Source organism: Zophobas morio, unplaced genomic scaffold (genome assembly GCF_036711695.1).
Source record: "Zophobas morio isolate AGI-343-1 ecotype UQ-CSIRO unplaced genomic scaffold, CSIRO_AGI_Zmor_V1 ptg000011l, whole genome shotgun sequence".
NCBI lineage: Eukaryota > Metazoa > Arthropoda > Insecta > Coleoptera > Tenebrionidae > Zophobas > Zophobas morio.
The window spans coordinates 88,060-113,682 of record NW_026972116.1 but is presented as its reverse complement, the minus strand read 5'-3'; the positions used below and the strand labels follow the sequence as shown (position 1 = coordinate 113,682).

Genomic DNA, 25,623 nt, shown 5'->3' with positions numbered 1-25,623 from the left:
GTTCTAATTTGCGCTCGGTCTAGAATGCTTGGCTTTGCAACCTTGGCTAATAATATACTGTTTTCCTGACTGACAGACTGACCGATTCATCCATACAGAGTCTAAACTACTGAAGCTATAAGCATGAAATTCGGACAGTACGTTACTTTTGTGTTGAAGCGCCCATTGAGAAAGGATTTTGTGAAAATTTCGCTCCTAAGTCGGTAAAATAGAGAATGACAAATTGTGTGAGAATTCCATGAGTTTTTAAGTTCAAGGGGTTTATTGAGGAAGGGTGAGTGAACGGAGTGAAAAATGATGTGTCCTAATTGTGAAATTCACGCAAGCCGGGTAACAATTCTTCAAGTCTGTTATGTTATGTTGTAACTTATAGCTGACATATAATAATACAATAATTATTAATTGACGGTATATCATATTTTGGGCCAAGTATAGCAAATTAAAAATATAAAAATATATGTGAGATGTAAGTGCGGCGACCTATGTGTTTACCCCCACTGTACTGAAAGGACGTACTTTCGCGCTATTTTGGAGCATCCACCCAGTGCACGGAAACAGCTACTTAATTACACCTGTCTGCATCTGTCTATAATCACACCGAAGGCTTGACAATCCGTTGGAAAGCTATAGACTGCAGTTTCGATCTTTTTCGATGGAATCTGTTGTACTGATGATATCAAACAAGATCGAAACTGCAGTCTACAGCTTTCCAACGGCTTGTCTAGCCTTAAGGTGTGATTAATCACTTTATATAAAAGAATTATTTCTTATTTATTGATAAAAGGACCTAGTAAAACGTTTTCCACAAAAAATTGTAAATTCAACAAATGGTGTTCAAAAAAAAAAACGTTACTTATACACAACGTTGGTCACATGCATGACGTAGTATTTCGATCCAAACGGAATGGAAGTGAACATTGCACTTCTTGTTTGACTTTTCCCCAGTTTACAGCGTCGACGAATGCGAATGTGCAAAACATGATCTTTTAGTACTGGATCCCTGGGCATTCGTGCTGAAACAGGCAAATGGTTTCTGTTAACCTGTTCGACACTTTTTAGTAAACGTACCTAAACATGTGATGTAAACTCAAGCTGTGACATATTTGAGTCATTCACTCTTCTAAATAGTTTCCAACACTTTGCTATCACGCTATCATAAACATTGAGAAAGAGGGGACACCACAATTTCTTCTCTTTAATATTGGTTCTAAAGTTTGCAATGGCGTTATCATACACATCGACCCCCCTATGAATTTGCTATATTACGTAAAGATTTTGTTGTGCTTTTGAAATTTCCTTGTTGTTTTAGGTCGTACATTTTAGTGGTAGTCAGTGGTTGAATAAAAAAATTATGACCCGTTACCGTCACGATAGCTTGTCGTTCCATCGCACTAGCACACATTTGTGGACTCATCGCAAACAGTGTTAAGATGTTTGTAATGTACGCAAGCGCAGCTCTCAGATTTGTAACAAAACCGTCAAGGTAACAAATTGTATCGGTAGTGCCTCGCTAGTGCAAATTAAATACTTCTTCATTTATTATCACGCAGTGTTTTTATGGTTCTTCGAAGCTGTCACCATTTTATCTCTGAGCTATCGAACATTTGGTCCATTCGAGACGGTTTCGGAAACGGCTAACAAGAAACAATCAAGTATTAGTTGTTGCCGTCGTGAAATTAACGAACGCGAACTTCCACCCCAGACCAGAAGTTTAAATTTCGCCGACGGCAGATCAGTGATCCCAGGCGTTCCATTACCAAGAAGAGGCTAGCGAGGACATCGAACACACAAGGATTCCAGGAATCCAATTGAAGACAACATATTATCGAAGGTAGGCTCTCACCATCCTAATCACTATCATAATCCTAGTCAATCGTGTAACATAGTGGGTACAATTTTTTTAAGGTAGTTAGTAAAATGTATATAGATAAATATGTATGTCAATTATAGATGAACTTTTAGCAAAAAGGGCAGAAATTCAGGCTATAGCATTGCGTATTATTAATTTTGTAGATGACGTTTCTGATGTTGGAAGAACTGTTACACAGAAAGGCAAGTTTAGAAACTTGTCTTGAGAGGTTTGATGATGTTCAATTGAAGTTAGTGCTAGCAAAGTGTGATAAGGTTTCACTAACAGCTGAATCTTAAGAATTTGGATCAAAATATTTTAAAACAATAATCGCCAAAATCGATATCTTTCTCACAGAGCGGAAAAATGTAGCACCACAACAAGTAAATAATTCTACCATAAATGTGCATTTGCCACAACTAAAATTACCGACCTTTAGTGGAGCATACATTGAGTTGCTTAGTTTTTATGATAGTTTCAATAATTTAGTGCATAAAGACGAGAGTTTAACAGAGAGCCAGAAATTCCACTACCTGAAGTCATGCTTAACAAATGAAGCACTTAGGGCAGTGGAGTCGTTGGCTGTTTCTAGTTTTAATTACCAAGCAGCATACGAAATTCTTGAGAGTACGTTTAAAAACGATCGTTTAATTTTGGAAGATCATATTTATTCTATGTTAAACTTCTTAATTATCAGAAAGGCATCAGATTCTAATTTACGGCTACTGTTAGATAATATCACAATTAATTTAGAAGTCCTTAAATCGTTAAATGTACCTGTAGAATATTAGGATGATATTTTGATTGCTATTATTAACACGAAACTTGATTATTCCACAAAAACAAAAATTGGGAACAAACTTTGTCATAGGATAGGCCGAAATTAGAGAATTTAAAAAACTTTTTATTTAGAAAAAGTTGTACATTTTTCGAGTCTGTGTCAGCCGCAAAGAAGGTTTGTCAACAAAATTCTACTTATGTGTATAAATTGCCACCGGTTCAAAAAATTGGTCAAAAGTTGTTTCGATAGAAATTCCCTCGCTCCTAAAGTACATATATGAAACATATCCAGCATTCTCGAGTGTAAGGTATTTATCTTAATACATCCAAAGAATATCACCTAGAAATTAGTTTGATTTGAATTAAACCACAGTCGAACAAAAAGATCTGAATATTATAATTCTTATTTTATTATTATTATAAAAATAAGTTTTTCACATTTTCGAGGAAATGATGTGACTCGTGCTTAATTTGACCAATAAGAAATTGGTAATGAAGTCATCAACATGCCAGTAAACACAGTTACGTCGCAGCGATGTTAATTCGACTTAACTCTGTCTACGATCTTGTACCGTGTTATATCACACACTGCTCACATTTGCGTTCGCTCTTCTGTGTAATGTAATCAACACGTTACAAGTTTTGGTAAATGCTGACTACATACTGGTGACATCCACATTGTTTCAGACTAGAAACGTTCCTGCTGGTACATCTTCATAACGTTACCTTAATACGTCGCTAGATTCTCTATATTTTGATGTATCAGTTACGTTTCATTTTAAACGCCAGATAACGTATTAAATTGACATAAATGTTACGTATATATCAAACATCGTAAACATATAACTGTCAGTATATGTTGTTAACATTATCCATGCGATATGAATAGGCATTTCAAAACGTCTAGTTACCATGTATATGTATCATTTAGGGATATGGATATGGAGAGTAAAATTTAGAGCTAACAGAACTTAATTCAAGTAAATTATTATTTTATTCAAAGTTGGGAAAAATATAATATGTAATAAGTAATAAAATACAAAAAGTAATATATATAATATAAATTTTAGACCGGGTGCCGCATCCAAGTCTGGATATAGGGAATTAACATGGGATTTGGTGGATTTTATAATTTCTCCCCAGATCACTTTAAAGCTATTATTGAGTGATGCCTTTGTAGAGGTCGAAGAGGGCTATCGGCCAGTATTTTTTTCAAATCGTTGCATCGCGCTCATTCACTGTAAAAAGGTTTTAAAAATCGTATTTTGAAATTCGCGCCCGATCCGATTTGTCACGAAATGTTCCGTCGCACTGTCGAAGTTCGGCGATCGCGTCTTTGCAATAACCATGCAAAATTCAAATGTCAAAGTGAAATTAGAAATTATTCTCAGAAATCAACGAACAACTCAAACTGAATTATTTTATCCAGTGTGATGATCAGTGGCGGCTGGTGGGTCAAAATTTCGGGTCGGCCAAATATTTTGAGTCTACACCTTGGTGTTATATATTTTCGTAATGTATGGCTGCTACTCATTAACCACTGACATTTTACGTGCCAGGATGTACAAAACATCTCAAATGTTTCGACCTGTTAAAATAATTTTTTATAGGAAATTGACAATGTCAGTTTGATTCCAAATACTATTAATCCTTAATTCTACTTGTTCTGCTTTATCATTAATTGAGAACCACCGAAAACATTATTTTTACTGAGTTCCGCGTCGACCGGCGGCTATACGGCTTGCCGACCCCGGACATCCACAATTAAATAATAATAATTAAATAATGACATGCAGTTAAAAAATATAAAAAAAGTAATAATAAAAGTACCAACTGTTAACTATCTTCATTTACATTTATTTATTTTTAATGTATATGACAAATTGTCAAATAAATTAATTGAATTATTGAAAAATTAAAATGATTTAAAACTTTAAATTCGTTTCTGAAATATCTGAAAACGCTTAGATGCTAAAAATACAGAAAAAGCGCATTTATGTTGTAGCTAAGTTATGTACGAAAAATAAAATTTTAGATAATTTAATGTAATTTTTTTCGTTTATTATTCATACACAGAAAAATGTATTAAATCGACAATTATTATTTAAAAAAAAATAGTATGCACTGAAGAACATCGAAGCCGTTATTGTTTTGTAATTTGGTTAGCTATCTTAAATATTAAGCGTTTTAAAAACTAAATTCGCGTTGCTGGGTACGGCGAAGGAGGATTTCGCCGGACCTGGCACAACATACGTTCCGCCAGGTCTTTGTCTACTACAGTGTACTAGACAAAGAGAACGATGAAACCGTAAGCTGCTACGAAGTCGAAACATCGAGCATAATGCATTCCTGGGTACGGCTTGCCGAAATCTCGCCGGCAAAGCGTGTTTATCAGCATTTAAAATTAGCAACAAATGCTTTATTTTGTACCTACAATATAATAAAATATATTTTTAATATATATGATCTATCCTAACGTACATTCAAACTTTATTTCTTTTTTTATTTTCTAATTTCAACGCTTACTAAGTATTTTAAAATGACTGGTACGGCGTGGCCGACCCTGCCGCCCCTGACCAGCCGCCCCTGGTGATGATTATTGTAGGTCAGTTTAAACGGAATAAATGCACAAACTACACAAAATATTTTATTAGGTTATGCTATGTTCTACTGCGATTAGATGAAAAAGCGAGGGCCTGCTTGTTCTTCAATGGTTAATTTAATTAGTAGGTAATTTGGGAAAATTTCACACTTTTTTTTCGAATCACTAAAGATTGGAAGTCAATTGGTTTTACATTCGTTAAGCAGGGATGGAATTTTTGCCACCTGGAAGCATGTTCTTTACAAGAAATTTTTGAGAGAGAAATGTAGAACATTGACTCATCAACATCTTAAAGTGTTTTTCTCTACTACGAATGAGTTTTGGGATTCAGAAACTTTTGTGTTACTGTTTTAATTATTTATTGTGTTAACAACAACAAAAATAAAAATAATATTTCACAAAACAAAGTTACATTTATTTTCAAAGGTGATAAAAAGTAAATAAAATCAGATGGGCACAACGTTTTCTAGGGATCTTAAAGAGATGGGATAGAAGAGTTTCAAAAAGCATCATGACAAAAAATTGAAGCCTGAGGACTACTTCTCACGTAGAGAGTTTTACGAAGGAATGCTTAAGAGAATCCAGGCTGACGGAGAGTTTTTGAGGAACATTTGTTTTACTGACGAATGTTCATTTGGTCTTAACGGAAGTTATAATCGTCAGAACGATCAAATTTGAGCATAACACAACCCTCACGTGGTCCATGACTATCGTTATCAATGGCGTACAACTGTCAGTGGATGACTGGGGGTTCTAGGACATCATGTCATTGCACCTTTTTTCATCGAATCTAGATTGAATGCTCAGAAGTAGGACAATATGCTAGCTCAGCAAATGCTTCCTGGGACTCGAAGGGTGCGGCATCTGCAGCAGGTCTTTTACATCCAGGACCAAATCTCCACCCATATAGCTCGCATAAATGTTGTTTATTTGAACCAGTATTTTCCCGCAATGTTGGAATGGAAAGTTTGCACCGCCCCATTAGTCTGTGCATTCGCCGGATCTAAATCCCTGGGAATTTTTTCTTTTGAGATTTCTTCACGACCATCTGTATTGAAACAATACCAGCTATACAGAGACAAGCAGTAAGGCAATTATTGTCTTCAGATTGCAACGCAAATACGGATCAACACGCGTAGAATTTTGAAGATCGGCTTACTTACTGTATAGCTGCTGAGAGCAGCCTTTTTGAGCAATTCTTGAAAATGGTGCAATACTTCTCTAGATTCGTACAATATTTCATTACTTCATTCATCAACAATTGTTAAGTTTTGTTATTTGTAGTTATCTAAATGGTTTATTAAAAGGTTCTCTTCAAAAGCGCCAGCTGTTTTGATGGTAAATCTTATCATCACACAATAAGAAAGGCGGACCCTCGCTTTTTCATCTAATCGCAGTAGAATTTATTACTAAAATCTCATTTTAATGAGATTTTAGTAATAAAGACTCGACCAGCACTAACAACATAACCTAATAAAATATTCTGTGCAGCTTGTGCATTTATTCCGTTTAAACTGACCTACAATAATTGACATATTGGATAAAATAATTCAATTTGAATCGTTCAGTGATTACTGAGTGAGGCAGCGCGAGTACATTACTAGCTTGAGGGCTCCCAGGACATGTCACAATCCTGCCGATGGAGTTTTGAGGAAGACCAGCTGCTCGAAGTCTTCATCTCGGGCTTTTTGGATACGGTCTGAGTGTAGTTCGAGATGGCTCGTTTGACGGGGTCGCGCACTATGACGAATGAATGGATCAATTTGTGCATTTATTCCGCGTAATTTGTCCTACAATAATCATCACACTGGATCAAAAAATTATGTTTGAGTTGTTCGTTGATTTCTGAGAATAATTTCTAATTTCACTTTGACATTTGAATTTTGCATGGTTATTGCAAAGACGCGATCGCCGAACTTCGACAGTGCGACGGAACATTTCGTGACAAATCGGATCGGGCGCGAATTTCAAAATACGATTTTAAAACCTTTTTACAGTGAATGAGAGCGATGCAACGATTTGAAAAAAATACTGGCCGATAGCCCTCTTCGACCTCTACAAAGGCATCACTCAATAATAGCTTTAAAGTGATCTGGGGAGATATTATAAAATAAAAACCAAATCCCATGTTAATTCCCTATATCCAGACTTGGATGCGGCACCCTGTATATATATATATATACGTATAATTTACACTTAAAAAAGACATTATAAACTGTCGTTTTTTCTTTCTTCAGGCGTTGACTAGAATGTCGTAGCCATTCTGAGTAGCGTTGTTCTACTTCTTTTTCTATTACGGAATAGGTCTTCATTGTAATTTCTTCAAAAATAAAAATTGTAATAATTGTATTTGTTGCAAAAAAAATACCTTTCATGATATTCATTATTTTTGTCCCAGCCATTCTGGAATTTTCCTACTGAACGAACAAGCTACAGCAAATTCGCTGAAAAATAGTTTTTTTAATACACGCCCCACATTGTTCTTTTTCCCATTACCACCTATCTGAGACAATAGCATTTCCTGAAATATGAAAAGAAGAAAATATTTTTATGTGTATATACCGAGTGACTCTGAAATAAGTTCGGAAAATAAAACCACAATATCACGAAGTAGAGAAAATTTTAAGTAATTTCTTTTATCTAGTCCTAATTCAGGGGAAAAAATATTAAGATCTACACCTCATTGAGTGCCATTTGTTTTCATCTAACCAATACACAGCAAAAACAAAGAAAATATGTAGTCACAATGGAAACTGAATAAATCATTGCCGCATTGTGACATTTAACTAGAGTTTCCGTATTTGTTCCTTGAAACTGGCGCAGCAATTTAATTACTTTGAATCCGTGTGACAATTAAACGATTTTTTCCGAATCTATTTGGAAGTCACCGCGTATGTATAACATACAGGGTGCTTCGCTAGAATACTTTTCTTCAACCCACTATGTATGTAACGTGTTAGGCGAAATGTGTCATGTTTACTAGATTCCTAAAAAGTGTCATAGTACTACAGGCATCTACCTGTATACAGGGTATTTTTGAAATAGATGGAAACTTTTTTTAAGGTAATTGGTCATGATGTAGAGAATTTATGCATCAAATATTGATCTAATAAAAATCCTTTAGTTTTCGAGATAAAATTGATTGAAAATCTGTTAAAATTTGCGTGTGCGCTACTGATTCCAAAAATGTTAAAGGTAAATTTGATCACTATAGTAATTTAAAGTAGGTAAAATTGTTGCTTGTTAACATGACAATACATTCATTAGCCCATCATTTTTTGACGTTTTTGCAATTTTTTGGAAGAACAAAATGAATTTTTCTAATTCTGAAATGACTGACATGGTTCTGATGTATGGACAAGCCTTAAGAAACTCCTTGGAAGCTCGACGTTTATACCAAGAAGCATTTCCCGAACGAAGATTGCCAAATCATAAAACATTTGCTAACGTTGTTCAGCGTCTACGAGAAAATGGGAAATTTCAACCTCGTTTTAATGATCGTGGTCGTGAAAGGACAGAACGGACACTTGATGCCGAAGAAGAAATTTTGAATGTCGTTGAAAACGATTCAGGTATAAGCATTAGACGATTGTCTTACCGAGTGGGAGTTTCACCTTTTGTGGTGTGGAGAACTCTACATGAACAAGGCAACAATCATTGATTAGACGTGCGGAAGTGTGTATACGAAATGGTGGTGGACATTTTGAAAACTTGCTCTAGTTGCATACGTTACGTTTTGTTTCATTTTATGGTTGATTAAATTATGATTTTGAAGTTTTAATTGTCAGTTCATTAATTATTGTCATTGTTTATTTGTTGCTAGCAATAAATTAATAGCAAGAGTAGTTACACCTCGGCAGTTTTCAGTTACTAGGTTTCACATTTTTTCGTGAAACCATTAATTATCAGTGGAGGAATGAATGTTTGGATAGGGGTTAAATTTTCCTTTCAAAATTTTACTAAAACAACAAACGTTCATTTGACTTCTTAGGTTCCCTACATTCACCAGATTTTTTGTTTCCATGTATTTCAATAACACCCTGTATAATATCCAATATTATGTTATATGTAAGTACATATACATTTATTTTAACTTACAAAGAAACCTGCTTGTTCTTCAAAATCAGCGGGAATATCTTCAGTGATTAATGGTGGTATTTCCATCTTATCTGAAAAAACTGTTTTTGTTATTTACGTACACTTACCAAAAACAACAGAAGCACGTAAAAATTAAAATGACTACTTCATTAGAATTATATTAACTTACCTAGTGTAAATACTACCCACACTGAATGGCAGAAATTTTCACAAAACTGCATTAAAAATGAAGTGAGTTACGAGAAAGGTTCGGTGGTTGTGAACCAAATTGCCAAATGGAATTCGAAAGCTTCACTATGAGTGTGAAGTGCAATAAACATAAATACTCAAAAAAGGGATCGACCGACTGCACCCCCCAAATATCTGGTGGATAGTAAATGCGGAAGTTGGGTGTTATTTTTTCATTAGATGAAATAAATTTAATAAAATTAAAAATTAACCGTTCTCTAATTATTTTGGTACCCATCATCGCTTTATAAACGTCTTTATAAAATCAAAATTCGACGAATGAACTCTTCAAAACCTTGTCCCTGTGGCGTCGTGCCGTTCTTCGAAGGACCGTAATGAATACTCGATTGTTTAAACACTTATATTTTAATACTTATATACATTGCAAGTGTGTATTAGAGGGCGTCGCGCCCGTACCGCCGTCGCGTTCGGTAGTTCTTGTCGTTCTTGAATGTTGTTGTCGAATGAATTCGGGAGAAAGCGCCCTCCGTCCGGTGGGTGGTGTGGTGGGGTGCTTACCCTAGGGCAGGACCGGGCTTGCCCGGCTGGTCTGAGTCAGGCCCGTACCGAACATCCAGCCCCCCTTGAATCACCGTGTGATTCAACGTCTTCTTCCTCTGGTGGGAACGGGCAAATGCGGTTGACAGCTCTGGAAACCTCACCGCTGTTGGTTTTCACAATTACCGTACGCACGGTACCATCCTTTCCTGGGTCGACCTCCTTGATGACTCCCATTTTCCAACACAATGGGTGTAGGTTTTCCTCCTTGAGTAGGACCGGTAGGCCTGGTTTAGCCTGATTTGTGCACCGCTCCCTCCACTTCGATCTTTGCTGAAGAGTATTCAGGAATTCCTTACTCCAGCGTTTCCAGAAGTTCTGGGTGATTTGTTGTACACGCTGCCATCTTGATAAGCGATTTTCGTTTGTCGTGGTTAGGTCGGCTTCTGCAGTTGTTGCTAATGTGTCCCCAATAAGGAAATTACCGGGAGTGAGGGGACTAATGTCAACAGGGTCATGGGATAGCGGTGTCAAAGGTCTGGAATTGACGCAAGCCTCAATTTGTGTCAAAACCGTCAAAAGCTCCTCGTATGAAAGTAGTGCGTTACCTACAACTCTTTTCACATGATATTTTACAGCCTTGATGCCTGCTTCCCAGAATCTCCTTCGATGGGGTGACCGAGCAGGTATAAAATGCCATTTGATGCCGTCCTTTCTCAAAAAACTATCAATTCCTTGTTGAAAATCAGAAGAATTAAGTAAATTTTTTAATTCGTGATTGGCTGCTGTGAAATAGGTAGCATTATCTGAAAATATTTGTGATACCTTTCCCCTTCGTCCCACGAAACGTTTTAATGCGTTAATAAAACTTTCGCATGTAAGGTTCCCCACTAACTCAATATGAACAGCCTTGGTTGCAAAACATTTGAACAACGCAATGTAAGCCTTAACTGTTTTCTTACTACGTGGACCACCTTCTTTAATAATTATTGGTCCGGCGTAATCGACGTCGCAATCTGAAAAAGGCCGAGATGGTTGTACTCGTTCGGCCGGTAAATCTCCCATTAGCTGATCATTACTCTGAGGATCTACCTTAAAACATACGTAACACTTTTGCAATAGGTACCTAATTGTTGATTGTGCAGCCAATGGCCAGTATTTTTCACGTAGAGCGGCTAAAGTGGCACATGGACCAGCATGCAGTTGGTCCTGATGTATTTTTAAAATAATTAATTTCGTTACGTGGTGTTTTGCTGGGAGTAATTTTGGAAATCTTTGTTCGGACGGAATTCGCGAATTTGTTAGACGGCCTCCAACGGGGATAATACCATTTTTATCTAAAAACGGCATCAAAATGCGAAGTTTACTGCTTTTAGAAATCTCCCTTTTATTTTCCAAATCGCTTATTTCTTTATAAAACTCAGATGCTTGAACCATTTTGATAATTGCATCATTTGCCTGATCTAATTCTGAAAGTGATAGTAAGCCCTGCATTTTATTGTTGAGATTGAGACAATTATGAACGATTCGTTTGCAGTACGCGATTATCCGTTGAAGTTTATCCAATGAGGAAAATTTGGTTAATACGGTTAATGTATTCTTAGGTGAGACGTTTAGAATTTTGTTTTCAGCTCGTTTTTCGGTCATTACGTGATCTAGTTTATTGGTTTCTTGATTTTGACTGGTGGTTACCTTTGGCCACGCCGCCTTGTTTTGACACAACCAAAGTGGCCCGTGCCACCATAGTGAAGAAGTGATCAATTTTTTAGGCAACATGCCCCGTGACACAATGTCAGCTGGGTTGTCGAATGACCTCACATGTCGCCAATCATTAACCTTAGTGACAGATTGTATTTCCGCAACCCGATTAGCTACGAAAACCTTCCATGTTGATGAAGGAGATGCTAACCATGCTAAAACAATAGAAGAATCTGTCCATAAATATTGCGCATTAAAGTTAACGTTCAAAGTTGACACCAGTTTATTCATTAATCGTGCCAGTAAAACCGCCGCACATAATTCTAATCTCGGTAATGTTACAATTTTAAGTGAAGCTACCCGCGACTTAGCACAAAGAAGTTCTGTACTGTAATGATTAGTCTGTGGATTATATTATTATTATTATTATTATTATTATTATTGAAAACGTTGGGCAGGCAGAGGCAGAGCCTATTATGCCCATCCGCCGAAAACAATTTTCCAGCAACTACAATTTATTACTGCTTCTCACATAGGAAGAGTTCCGGTGTCAGATGGGTGTTAAGATGACTGGTACAAATATATACCCAGTTTGTTTTTAAAGGAAGCAGTTGTAGTTGCTTCAACGATTTCTACGGCTAAGCCGTTCCAGATCTGGAAGACTCGGTTGGTCAGAAAATTTTGACGCCATTTAGTTTTATAATTTTCATGGTATAATTTCAACGAGTGTCCCCGGAGACGGGAAATATCCGACAGAACAAAGATGTCGGCAAGGCTGAAACTAAATTTATTGGAGAGGATGTTATAAGTACAAACCAAATCATTGAAGAGACGCCGTTTTTCGAGGGTAGGGAGTTTCAGTGTCGAAAGTCTATCTTCATAAGATTTATTTCTGAGAGATTGGCCGTACTTAGAGAAACGACGCTGGACTTTCTCAATTAATTGCTTATCTTTTACTAGGGCAGGAGACCAGATTACACTCGCGTATTCTACGATAGGACGAATGTACGATACAAAAAGTGTTTTTAACAGAACTTCGTCCGGATTGGTAAACGTCTTTTGCAACAGATAACTTCTGACATTGGCTTTTTTTACAATGTGAACGGTATGCTCCGAAAAAGATAGCTCTTTGTCAAGTATGACACCTAAATCGTTGATCTGCTGAACGGATTCTAAAACATAGTTGTTCAGAGTGTATGCAATGTTGGGGTTGTTTTTACCCAAGCGAAGTACAAAACATTTTTGGAGATTTAGGGGCATTAAGCATACGTGCGTCCAAGTATACATAGTATGAAGATCTTGTTGGATGATTCGTGAAGATGAAAAGGAATTACCGTATATCCGACCATCGTCAGCGTAAAAAGCGTGATGTGAGTTGAGTGAAGTTAGCAGGTCAGATATATAAACAAGAAACAATACAGGGCCCAAGACCGACCCTTGCGGCACACCAGACAGTACGTCTTTTTTATTTGAAAAAGCTGAGCCTACTTTTACTTTAAAATTGCGACCACAAAGGAATGCTTTAATCCATTGCAATAGGAGCCCACGAATTCCGCTGTTTTCAAGTTTGTGTATAAGACGACGATGGGGAACTCTATCGAAAGCTTTTGCGAAATCTAAATAAATTATATCAACTGGAATATTTTTTTCTAAAGACAACGTCCATTCATTAAGACATTGAAGCAGGCAAGTGACAGTGGACCTTTTAGGCAAGAAGCCATGTTGATTTAATGTAATAATGTCGTGATCATATAAAAATCGGAGAAGATGTCTCCAAATTATTCGTTCCATAACTTTACAACAGGTTGATGTCAGACTAATGGGTCGATAATTCTCCGCCATTGTTTTATCACCTTTTTTGTACACCGGTGTAATATGGGCTTGAAGCCATACTGGTGGAAGTTTTGATGTTTGAAATGAACGCTCCATGATATGTGATAGCGGACGAGCTAGATTACTACTACATCGCCTGAGAACATGTGATGTGATGCCGTCTGGACCAGGCGAACTTTTATCAGGAAGGTTATCAAGTTCCTTCAGAACTATTTCATCAGTGAAATTAATATTTGGTAACGAAGCTTCTGTACGAGGTGCTGGACATGCTGGTAAATTTCCTTTGGGTTCACTAGTAAATACACTCCCAAAGAAATCTGCTAGAAAGTTGGCTGACTCTTGTTCATTTTTTGCAAATAAGTTGTTGCTGCAGATAATAGGGACCGAAACTTTCGACAGAATTTTGTTTCTCATAAATTTGTACACGGCTTTGGGACCGCTCTTCACCACGTTATTCTCAAAACGACTTTTTGCTAATCTCAAGTCACTTTTTAAGATATTGGAAAAATTGCGGTGTAGGTCGTAATCTTCTTGAGCACCCGACATTCTGTATTTATTCCATAGTTTGTTTTTTATTTTTGCACGTTTTATAAAGGTCTGGGTAATCCAGGGTTTTGTACGATTGCACTTGACTTTATATGTAGACGTATGTCTAGAAACCAGGTCACACAGTACATTCCTAAATATGTTCCACGCTTCGGTACAACAACTTGTGCTATATAGAGAAGTCCAATCGGTATTGTATATGTCCGAATGTAAATGCAAGCTCCATAAGCTGCCATTGATGCGTCACAAAACCCATGAATTTCGGTGTAATTATATGAATATGTTACCACCTTTCTAGGAATGGTTAACGAATTTAGTAGATGTAATTGCTTTGAAAATTCGGACCATTGTGTATATAGATCTTTAGGTAATGGATCGTCCCATTCAAGTTTATACGACCACATTTTTTGTATGATTGTTTTTGCGATTATAATAACAGGAGACAGTAATCCTAAAATGTCATATATTCTGGCTATAGTAGAAAGCACCTGGCGTTTTGTAGCAGAATTAGTTGGTTGAGATTCAAGAGTGTATTTTAACAAATCATTCTCGTAATTCCACCATAACCCGAGCGTTTTGACTTCATTTTTATTATCTAGATTAATGTTTGAATCTTGAGACTCATTTCTCAATAAAGAATTGTTCACATTAGAGCACCACTTTTGTAACTCAAAGCCCCCAGCCTTTAGTGTTTGCGTTAGTTCTTGTTTTGCAGGTGCAACTTCTGCAATTGTGTTGGCGCCAGATAACAAATCGTCCACATAAAAATCGCGTAAAATTATAGGACAGGCAGTGGGAAATTTGTCTTGCTCGTCTAAGGCTAATTTTTGTAAACACTTGGTGTCCAGATACGGCGCGGATGCAGTACCGTAAGTTACAGTCTTTAGCTCATAGATTTCGACTGGTTTATTATTATCATCTCGCCACAAAATGCGCTGAAAAGGTGTATCTCTGGGGTCGACCCAGATTTGTCGATACATTTTAACAATGTCACAAGTAAAGGCAAATTGATGTGTGCGAAATCGAGTAATAATTGAAAATAAACTTTGTTGGACAGTTGGTCCCACCATAAGAATGTTATTTAAGCTAATACCAGTACTCGTTTTGCTACTAGCGTTAAAAACTACTCGCACCCTCGTGGTTGAGCTTGATTCCTTTACGACAGCATGATGGGGTAAATAATATGAATATTGTTTATTGACATTAACATCAGACGAGTTTGTGATTAATTGCATATGGCCTAAATCAGTATATTCTTGCATGAACTTAATATAATCACTCTTTAGTTGAGGTTTGTTATTCAGCCGGTTTTCTAATGAATGGAACTGTTTTAGAGCAATGTTGTCAGAACGACCTAGATGAGAAACATCTGTTTTAAATGGTAATCTGACAACAAAGCGACCGGAAGGGTCTCTTCTAACCGTTTTGTAGAAATGCCTTTCACATGCTAATTCCTCAACTGACATAGTACTGGTGTTCGTTACCTGCTCCTCCATTTCCCAAAATTTTGTCAATTGTTGATTTAAAGCCTCATTTTTCCCAAACTTTCTAGTACAACCCACAAAACCTTGAGTGCAGGTGTTCGCAATTTTACCTGCTACGACCCAACCGAAAGCCGTTTCCCTCAAATAAACTTGTTTATTAAATATATTAATCTCTTCGTTGCCTATTATCTGCCAAAAATGTTCGGCTCCAATGAGCAAATCAATATTGGTTGATTTATTAAAATTTGGATCAGCTAAGCTCAAATTAAATGGGATCTTTAAATCGGAAATCGAATACGACTCACTTGGATAGGGACCAGTAATTTTTGATAGTACTAGACAATGTAAGTTTAACGAGAACGGATTACAACGAGAATGTATTGAAACATTCGTTGCGTTTTTCACAGTAGTTTGTATTTTCCCTACCCCTGTGAATGGATAACTGATTTTTTTCAATTTGCTTCCTAATTTTTGACATAACTTATGCGTTATTAGATTGCTTTGCGAACCACATTCTAACATTACCCGACACTCATGGTACGTACCCCTTGCGTCTGCTATATTTACAAGCGCTGTAATCAACAGTGCCGTCACGTTGGTACGATTTGATAAAGACAATGCCAAATTATTACTGGATTGTCTGCTATCGTGTATTAACGAATGATGTTTCATGCGGCATTCTTTGCACCTACTTTTAGAAATACACTTTACGGCAATATGATTTGGCCGCAAACAATTTGCACACAAGTGGCCTTTATTTACGTGTTGAATTTTCAGATTTATCGGCAAATTATTAAACTCCGGGCACTTATAAATGACACGAGAATTGGCGTTACAATAATAACAATGAACCGCTTTATTCGTGACCGTTTGAATGATAGGTCGGTATTTATTTGAGTTCTTATTATTTACATGTTTATTCGACTGCTGAAATTTATGAGTACTGACATCATTGTGAGACTTATTATTTATATACTGAAAGGATTCTAAAAATTCACACCGTTTTTCTAAGAAAGTTATTAGTTCCTTTAATGTAGGTAATTCGGAGGTAAGTGTGGCCTGCCATTCCCTTTTAGTGGTGTAATCCAATTTTTCACCAATGAATGGCACAATTAACCCATCCCATGCATCAACATTTAATTTTTGAACTCTAAGGGCTTCTATATTACTACTAACATCTATTACTAATTTACGCAGAGCAACTGAATTAGTCTTAGTGACAGTAGGTGTGTTTAAAATATTTAAAACGTGCTCTTGAGCAATTAGCCTGGCATTATTGTACCGTCTTTTCAACAGATCGTACGCGGATTTATAATTTTCGGCAGAAATAGTTAATGCCTCGATGGTGGCCAGCGCCTCGCCCTTTAGTGATGATTTCAAGTAGTGAAATTTCTGACACTCATTCAAGTTGTTATTAGTATGTATCAAGGATTCAAATGTATCTTGAAATGATACTCATTGTGAATAAGACCCAGAAAATATTGGTAAATTCAATGATGGAAGTTTTACCACCGAATCGGATTGACTACCACCATCATTTGCTTCAGAAGTTGAAGGCTGGGAAGTGTTTACTTTAAGAGAAAGTTTATGTTTACTGAGATTAGCCTTAATATCGGCTAAAGCGTTATAATATTGTATTGCAACTGTTTCTCGATCGTTATCGTTCTCATCCAATACTTCAATTTGATATTGATATTCTTCAAATTCTTTCATTGCGTTTTCCAAAGTTTGCAACCTAGCTTCCAGCTGATACACATTATCAGTTGGTTTAAATGCTTTAGCAAAGGACTCGATCCTTGTAATTTTGGATTTAACAGTGCCCCGTTTTTGTCTTAAACTTGCTAACTCAGCCATTGTGATATAGTTAAATAATATAATAAATGAAATATTAAACTTATTAGGAGTTGTAGATAAATCACTCCACGTGCTGGCTCCAGACAAACTTGACACAAATCAACGTTGCTGGATAAATGAAAAGAAAGGAAATTGGGACTTACTGCTTGGCGTTGTTATAGATGGACCACGTGGTGACGTCGCGTGCACTCGTGTTCGCTGATTATCCGGCTCTAACGGACTAAAATGTGGCGTCGTGCCGTTCTTCGAAGGACCGTAATGAATAGTCGATTGTTTAAACACTTATATTTTAATACTTATATACATTGCAAGTGTGTATTAGAGGGCGTCGCGCCCGTACCGCCGTCGCGTTCGGTAGTTCTTGTCGTTCTTGAATGTTGTTGTCGAATGAATTCGGGAGAAAGCGCCCTCCGTCCGGTGGGTGGTGTGGTGGGGTGCTTACCCTAGGGCAGGACCGGGCTTGCCCGGCTGGTCTGAGTCAGGCCCGTACCGAACAGTCCCGTTTCAGACACAATGGACAAAGAATTTTTATGACTTTTTTTGTGTCGTTGGGTCTTCCCAATATTACGCTCAACCCCAGATGTTCTATTTATAATTTGCCAAGCAGGTACTTACAAAATAACACTTCAAGAGTGAACAAGTTTACAGAAATGATTATTAGAAATTATTTGAATGAAAAAAATTGTCTTTGGTGTATTTCTAATAAAGCCGTTGTATTTTTCGCTCTGGGGGTCTATTTTCGAACTCGTTTGAATAAGTTCCGCATACGCAAGTGGCCAACTTCCGAACGGTTTTGAAGATTCGGTATTCTCGAACTGCGCGCACACATTTGTATACGCATATGTTCGAGGGTAATCCGGATTTATAGTTACGAGTGGGTAGATGCGATCGCATTTTGGTTTGCGAGTGGTGAAAGCTAACCTAAAACTCAGTTTGGTTTTGGTCGTTCTGTGTTAACGTCAATATAATATCTTTAATCTGCTGTATATGTTAATATACATTAATAGAAAGGGTTACCCTTCCAAAAATACACAAATTGCAATGTATCAATTTGATTGTGGGAGTTTTATAATTTCATTTACAATTTTGACATTTATGATGCAAATTTAAAATTTTTAAATTGAAACAGCCGATTTCTGTGTAGTACTTACACATAATAGCTACATATTTATGAAGAAACAACGCACTATTGCGATATTTTGGGTAATTTCTAATAATACATTAACACGTTCTTATTATGGTTGTAACAATAATTTTTAGGTGACTCTGGCTAGCCACTGCGAACATTTCAAATACGTATACGTGCAGTTGTTTCAAAAATAACAACTAAAATGAATTCTGAAAGATCATTTACTGTACAAAACGGTTGTAATGGTATGCATAAGTATACCTGAAAAAACATCGGGTAACCAAACCGTAAGAATTTTCTATAAACTACGAGAGTACCTACACGCAGTAATAAAGGTATTAATATACAAATACCTGCTGGCTGTGGTGGTCCCACTCAAAAATAAACATTAAGTTTGTATCTGCATCACTGTAAAAAAATCACAAGAATTTGTATTAAATACGTAGGGTTGCATAAAATCGTAAAATCACGATTTTTTTGTTTTTTTAGTCTGTCAATTATTTGGAATTAAAATACTAATTAAAATAGTAAGTATCCGACTTAATGCCATCCTTGAGTCGTACTTCTTAGTTTTGAACAATAAAGAGAATTTATTGTAATTTATATTGCAAAAAAGGAATTGATAGTGTTATTAATATAATATTCACTCCTATAATCTTTAAAATACAATTTAAAAGAATTATCGTTCCATTTTGTTGGAAATATTATATTCTAGTTAAAGTTCAACTTATTTTGATATAAATTTGCATTAAAAGGGCCGTAATATGCACTACATATTCGCAAACTGTAAAGAAAACTAAAAAAAAAAAATAATAATACTTTAAAGCAATAATTTAAATTGAGCCAATAATACGTGTTTTGCTGCCTAATAAATTTGGAGGCAACAGATTAAAATAGTCCTTCTTGGATTCAAACTCACCCCGCATGAGTTTTGCCAACCATAGCATTTAAATATTTTCTATATTTTGCGCTGCCATATCGTCACTCGAACAGAGGCATTCGTATGCGCATCGAGTTGCTATGCGCATTGACTCTCGTTTGAGAAGACGGATTTTCGTTTCGAATAGCATCTTGGCATGCGCATGTATTGGTATTCGCATCTTTGCGAACAAGTTCGAGAATCGACCCCCTGAATATAATTATTAATTAAGCATTACGAACTCACTGACGAAGGCCACTTTTTAAGGAATACGACGACCCACATCTAATTGACCATATAATCCCTAATAATAAATTTCAAATAATACCATAGTGGTTTTTTTAAATTTTGATAAGGTGTTGTAAAACTATATGTGAATCGCCACATCTGATATGTTTCTGTTTCTGTCTTCATTCCAAACACTGTATTTACGTGGACAAACGATGCCACACGTGGGATTTTAGGGACGGAAACGTATACCTGCGTAAATACTGTAAATACAGTGGTGTCGAACGAAGACAAAAACAGGAACATACCCGATGTATTGGTATTATGCATACACTCTATTACCGACATTAAAAAAGTCTGCACTATTTTGTCATATCTGCTGCTTTATTATCAGTTTTCAGTTAGCTACATACTGAATATGAAATGAAGTGAATTTTTTGAGAAAATAATAATTTGAAGATCAACCACGAAAATACTAAATTATAATTATCCATTATACATTACTAGTTTATTTTAGAGCCCAAGATTACATTGGAAAAATCTAAACTTTTGAAAATTTAATGTTAAACAGATATAGCTATCTATAACTGAGTACGAAAGTCAATACGCAAAACTCCATGACCAATAAAATTATTGTTTCGTATTCAAATTATTATTTATTTTCCTTACGATCAAAGTGAAGAAATTATTTAATTCATTTTTTTCTTGGAGCGATATTACTGACCTTGAAATAGATTCGTTTTTTAATTTCGATTGTTTTTCTTTGTGTTGCTTTTGTTGCCGATCAACATATTTTGCATTAGAATTAATAAAATGATGAAATATGTTACCTGATAGGACATTTTTTAATTCTGATCATAAACTATATGCATTAAGTCTCTTAATGTTCAGTTTTGTAAAGCGTAGGTCATTATGGACGTATAAAAATAAAATTTTAAATAAATATAATTACATGGAAATTATAATATAAAAAAAAAATTAAGAACAACTCACTATTGGCGTCATCTCACTTGTGCAAGATTTAAGACACGGAAGAAATTTATTTTTTTAAGACTCGGCATCCTTTGTGTATGAATATAACATTTACTTTCAACACAAACATAAATAATAAATAGAAAATAGAGCTATACAGTACTCGATATGCATGTTTTAAAATGTTTTTGGTGTTGCCCTGCCAGAAACGTTACAACGAGATGTTACAAGGCTTACCTGCCAACCATATCGCGGCGACACAATAATGAGATATCTAGTAAATGCAGTTAACATTAGGTGTTAGTTACATAACAGGAGTACCACAGTGTGATGTTTAAACGCTTATATGCAAGCTATATCGCTGCGACATATACGTCATCAAATTGTTGGTGGGGATGATTATCCAATTTTTGGGTCGTCTTTAACCATTTACATGATATTTCTAATATACACAAAAAATTTGACAACAATCGGTCCAGCAGTTTCGGAGATTACTTGTCTAATAAAAATGGATACAGACACCAGACGGACAGACAGATAGACAGACAGACAGACGGAAACGGGAGACTACTTTTTTCGTACTGTTGGGGTCACGAAACATCGAGGAAACATAAATGTGGCACTTCATCCTATGGACTCAATTACTATACTTCCTTAGCTTACGCTCGGGAAGTAAAATATCGTGCTATTGCTAATCTCCTATCAAACGGCAGCAACTTTAGTTCATGCATTAGTTGTAAAGAAGAGCATAACTTATTCCAATGTCCAGAATTTTTAACATAAGCAGATAATCAATCGCTTTTTAGATCTGCTATTCTCTAATCTTCATTGCTCTGTAAAACAGTCGGATCTTCCCCTTGTACCAGAAGATGACTACCATCCTGCATTAAATATTTCATTTCACTTTATAATAAAATCTTCTGGTCATTTTCTTATGAATCCAGATCCAAGCTGTTTTAATTTTCGTAAATCTAACTTCAAATTATTATACGATTTACTTCTTTCTACTGACTGGTCTTTTTTGGAAAACGTAACTAACGTTAATACGGCATGTTTTGAATTTTATCAAGTTTTAAACAAAATCTTTGAGGTATCTGTCCCTAAGTTTAATTTCAAAAAGGAAGGTCATCGATATCCCCCGTGGTTTGACTCAGAGGTTATCAAAATGCTACGTTTGAAAACGCTTTTTCATAATAAATTCAGACAATACAAAAGCCAGTATTTTTATGATGCTTTTAAATACCACAGATCTAAATGCAAGTCCTTGATTCAATCCAACTATCTCAGATACTTAAACGAAGTTCAGTCGTCACTCACGTCCAACCCTAAGAGGTTTTGGTCCTATGTTCAGACTAAAAAAGGAAAGTCCAGAATTCCAGCAATCATGAAATTTTCTGATCAAGAACTTCAGACACCACCTGAAATTGTTAATGCTTTTGCTTCTTTCTTTAAAAGCGTATACGTTATTTCTGACTCTTCTTACTCTTGTGTTTTAAACCAAAGTGATTTGAGCAACTCTATAATACAAATTGAGAACATAACAGAAGATGAAATACTTGAAGTGTTAAAACGATCCAAAGATTCTCTAATCTCAGGTGTAGATAACATTCCCAGCTTTATCGTAAAAGACTGTGCATCGATCTTTGTAAAACCTCTCCATTCTCTGTTTAATCTTATTATTAAGACTTCGTATTTTCCTGACATCTGGAAAGAAGCGACAGTTACTCCAGTATTTAAAAAAGGCGATCCGTCTATGACTGAAAATTACCGACCAATATGTGTTCTCTGCAACTTTTCAAAAATTTTTGAATCTGTTATTTATAAACGTTTGTATTTTTCGGTTAAAAGTTTAATCTCGCCCTTCCAGCATGGTTTTGTGGAGAAAAGATCTACGGTTACGAATCTGTCTTGTTTTACTCAGTATGTTTCAGAGGCTATTGATCAAAATAACCAAGTAGATGTTATCTACACAGATTTTCGTAAAGCCTTTGATCAGATTGATCATTATGTACTACTTCGTAAACTAAATCATTTCGGATTTTCGGATTCTCTACTCCTGTTGCTTGAATCATACTTACTTAATAGAAAGCTTTCAGCTAAATACCGTAATTTTGTTTCCGAGGCATTTTGTCCTACGTCGGGTGTCCCGCAAGGGTCCAATCTTGGTCCCTTGCTTTTTTTACTATTCGTCAATGATGTCGTAAACTCTTTGACTTGTCAAAAGCTACTATACGCCGATGATCTCAAAGTTTTCTTATCTATTAGTACCCTTCGAGATTGTGAAATCTTGCAGCACAATTTGGATCAGTTAACTTCGTGGACTATAAAAAACCGGTTATTCTTAAACAAAGACAAGTGTTTTATTATTACTTATTCCAGAAAACTAACCAATATAGTTTATGAATACTCTATTGAAGAATTTAATTTGGTTAGACTGGATACGTATAAGGACTTAGGCGTTGTCTTTGACAGTAAATTCTTCTTCAAAAATCATATTGTGGAGTGTACGACTAGAGCGTATAATATGTTTGGGTTTATTTATAGAAACTGTTCTGAGTTCTCGAACGTTCAATCGTTGCTTACGTTGTATTACTCATTTATACGTTCTAGACTTGAGTATGCCGCTGTTATCTGGTTTCCTATATATTCTACTTACATTCAATTACTGGAGTCAGTTCAACGCAAGTTTCTCAAATTTGTAGTATTTTTAGTTGATGGGATTTACCCTCCTCGCGGATATAATCATGGCGTTTTACTAAGCAGATTTAACTGCAATTTACTTAGTACTAGACGGGTAATTTCAAGTGTAAAACTTCTCCACAGCTTAATTAGTAATATAACTGACTGTACTTATCTGTTCAATAAAATTGTATTCTTAGTTCCTCGGTTAAATGCTCGAAGTTGCCGTACGTTCTATTATAGTACTAGCAGAACAAATGTTATGACTAGATCACCACTTGTTATAATGTGTAGTAATTTTAACTTAATTAGTGATTTATGTGACATTAATAATGATCCTTTTAGTTACATATCTAACGCTTTAATTTCTTATTTAGAGAATTAGGGAGTATTGTTTGATTTATATTCTGACCTTTTATTATAAATTCAGCATTGTATTTTTTTTTTTCCTTATTCTTAGTGCTACAGTTTGTACCATTATGCCTACATTGTTTTTCTGTTTTTGTTTCCTGTAATTGGGTGCTTACCCGTTGGAAATAAACATTATTATTATTATTAATATTATTATAATGATAGACGAAGAATAGTACAAAATCACAAATTATGCTTTAATTGTTTAAGAAAGAATCGTAACTAAAGTAACTGTATTTCAACTAATATTTGTAACGCCAGCAGAGGCAGGCATCATTCGCTTCTGCATATTAATTCGCAAAAATCTACGGAGACGCCACATAATAATACACCTACATCAAGCTCATCTGTAAACTTTCGCATTAACACAACGAAGTCGGTATTGTTGCCTACAGCAGTTGTTTTAATTAGAGATCGTTTTAATCGCGTTCATAATTGCGAGGCATTGTTGGATGTAAGGTAGTCAATCCAATTTTTATAACGGAAAAACTGTGTTGAAAATAGGTCTGAAGGAACACAAAACCAATCCATTATTGGAGTATGCGACTCCCAAACTAATGCTTCCCAATCCACGAATTTAGTCTTTTATTCTAGATATGATAATTATTCAGCTAAGTTACAGTGTTTTATGGTACCGAAAATTACGGCCGATCAACCACTGCATTCAATCGACCTATTAAAATTTATAATACTGTCAAGCATACAATTAGGGGACCCAGAATTTTACAAAAATAATTCTATTGATTTGTTAATGGGCAGTCAAATTTTTTGGGAGGTGTTATTACCAACTAGTTTCCTCGAAACGGTTAACGGTCTGCATTTTCAAGAGACAAAGCTAGGGTATGTAGCAGGAGGTAATATAAATATCTTCTTCAATTCTTTTACAACTTGCAATTTAAGTACGGTATCTTCTCTGGGAGATCAGCTAATGACATTTTGGGAGATTGAGGAAATGGGCAATAAGGTAAGCCAGTCTAATGAGGACCTTGCTTGTGAAACCCATTTTATAAATACCTCAAAGTCTCATTACCCTTTAGAAATACCAGCATAAATTTGGGCGGTTCCTAAGAAATAGCACGACAAAAGTTTTATAATCTGGAAGGGTGGTGAGTAATTGGACAGGGACTTAAGTTTAAAATTTGAATATTCTCAATTTCTAAAGGAGTATGAAAGGCTCGAACATATGGTATTAATTAACCCAGACGAAATTAATTCTATTTCTTATTATTTTCCACACCATCCAATTATAAGAGTCCGCAGTCACCACAAAGTTACACGTTGTTTTGGACGCTAACTGTAAACCAAATAGGAATTCAGCTCTGAGCGATAATTTAATGATTGGTCCAAAATTGCAGCAAGAGCTACTTTACAGTTTATAAACTAAAATGAATTTAGTAGCAATGTTTCTCAAATATTGTTAAGACGAAATACTTTTTGGCATTTTTTGATGCCAAAAAGTGCTCACATGGGAGGCTTATGGGAATTAGGGATTAAGAATGTCAAAAATCACATTAAGAGAGTTTGTGGCAATGCATCCCTTACCTTTGAAAAATTGTACGCACTGTTAACACGTATTGATGCCTGCATAAACTCCCGTCCTTTAACTCCATTATAATCTGATTCGAACGATTTTGCATCTCTAACTCCTGGCCATTTCCTAATTGGTGAGGTGTTTACGGCATCGATGGCACCAGACCTAACGAAAGTCAAGGTGAATCGACTGTCCAGGTGGCAAAGGATCGAGCAACTTAGGCAGCAGTTTTGGAGACGCTGGTCTAAGGAATATCTGACGCAGCTCCAGTGCAACAAATGCCA

The 25,623-nt window shown here is 35.8% G+C and overlaps 2 protein-coding genes across 2 annotated transcripts; both read right to left on the bottom strand.

Annotated features, from left to right (window-relative positions):
* Positions 1-10,072: 10,072 nt before the first annotated feature.
* Positions 10,073-11,831, bottom strand: LOC135126846 (uncharacterized). Its single transcript, XM_064053024.1, has 2 exons — positions 10,256-11,831; positions 10,073-10,206 (listed from the first exon to the last, which is right to left on the bottom strand). The coding sequence occupies exons 1-2, from the start codon at positions 11,829-11,831 to the stop codon at positions 10,073-10,075; spliced, it is 1,710 nt and encodes a 569-aa protein (XP_063909094.1).
* A 2,342-nt stretch (positions 11,832-14,173) lies between these two features.
* On the bottom strand, positions 14,174-17,470 carry LOC135126845 (uncharacterized). The gene is made up of 2 exons (XM_064053023.1): positions 17,212-17,470; positions 14,174-17,058 (listed from the first exon to the last, which is right to left on the bottom strand). Exons 1-2 carry the CDS (start codon positions 17,468-17,470, stop codon positions 14,174-14,176), a joined length of 3,144 nt encoding a protein of 1,047 aa, XP_063909093.1.
* Positions 17,471-25,623: the final 8,153 nt, after the last annotated feature.

What these genes read in the sequence shown, in the direction of transcription:
- LOC135126845 (XM_064053023.1), bottom strand. Translation starts at nt 17,470, where the DNA reads ATGGCTGAGTTAGCAAGTTTAAGACAAAAACGGGGCACTGTTAAATCC. An exon ending in CGATATTAAGGCTAATCTCA is followed by an intron (nt 17,059 to 17,211) that starts GTAAACATAAAC and finishes TATCATTTCAAG; the next exon opens with ATACATTTGAATCCTTGATA.
- LOC135126846 (XM_064053024.1), bottom strand. Translation starts at nt 11,831, where the DNA reads ATGTTGCCTAAAAAATTGATCACTTCTTCACTATGGTGGCACGGGCCA. An exon ending in GGTCGACCCAGGAAAGGATG is followed by an intron (nt 10,207 to 10,255) that starts GTACCGTGCGTA and finishes TGAGGTTTCCAG; the next exon opens with AGCTGTCAACCGCATTTGCC.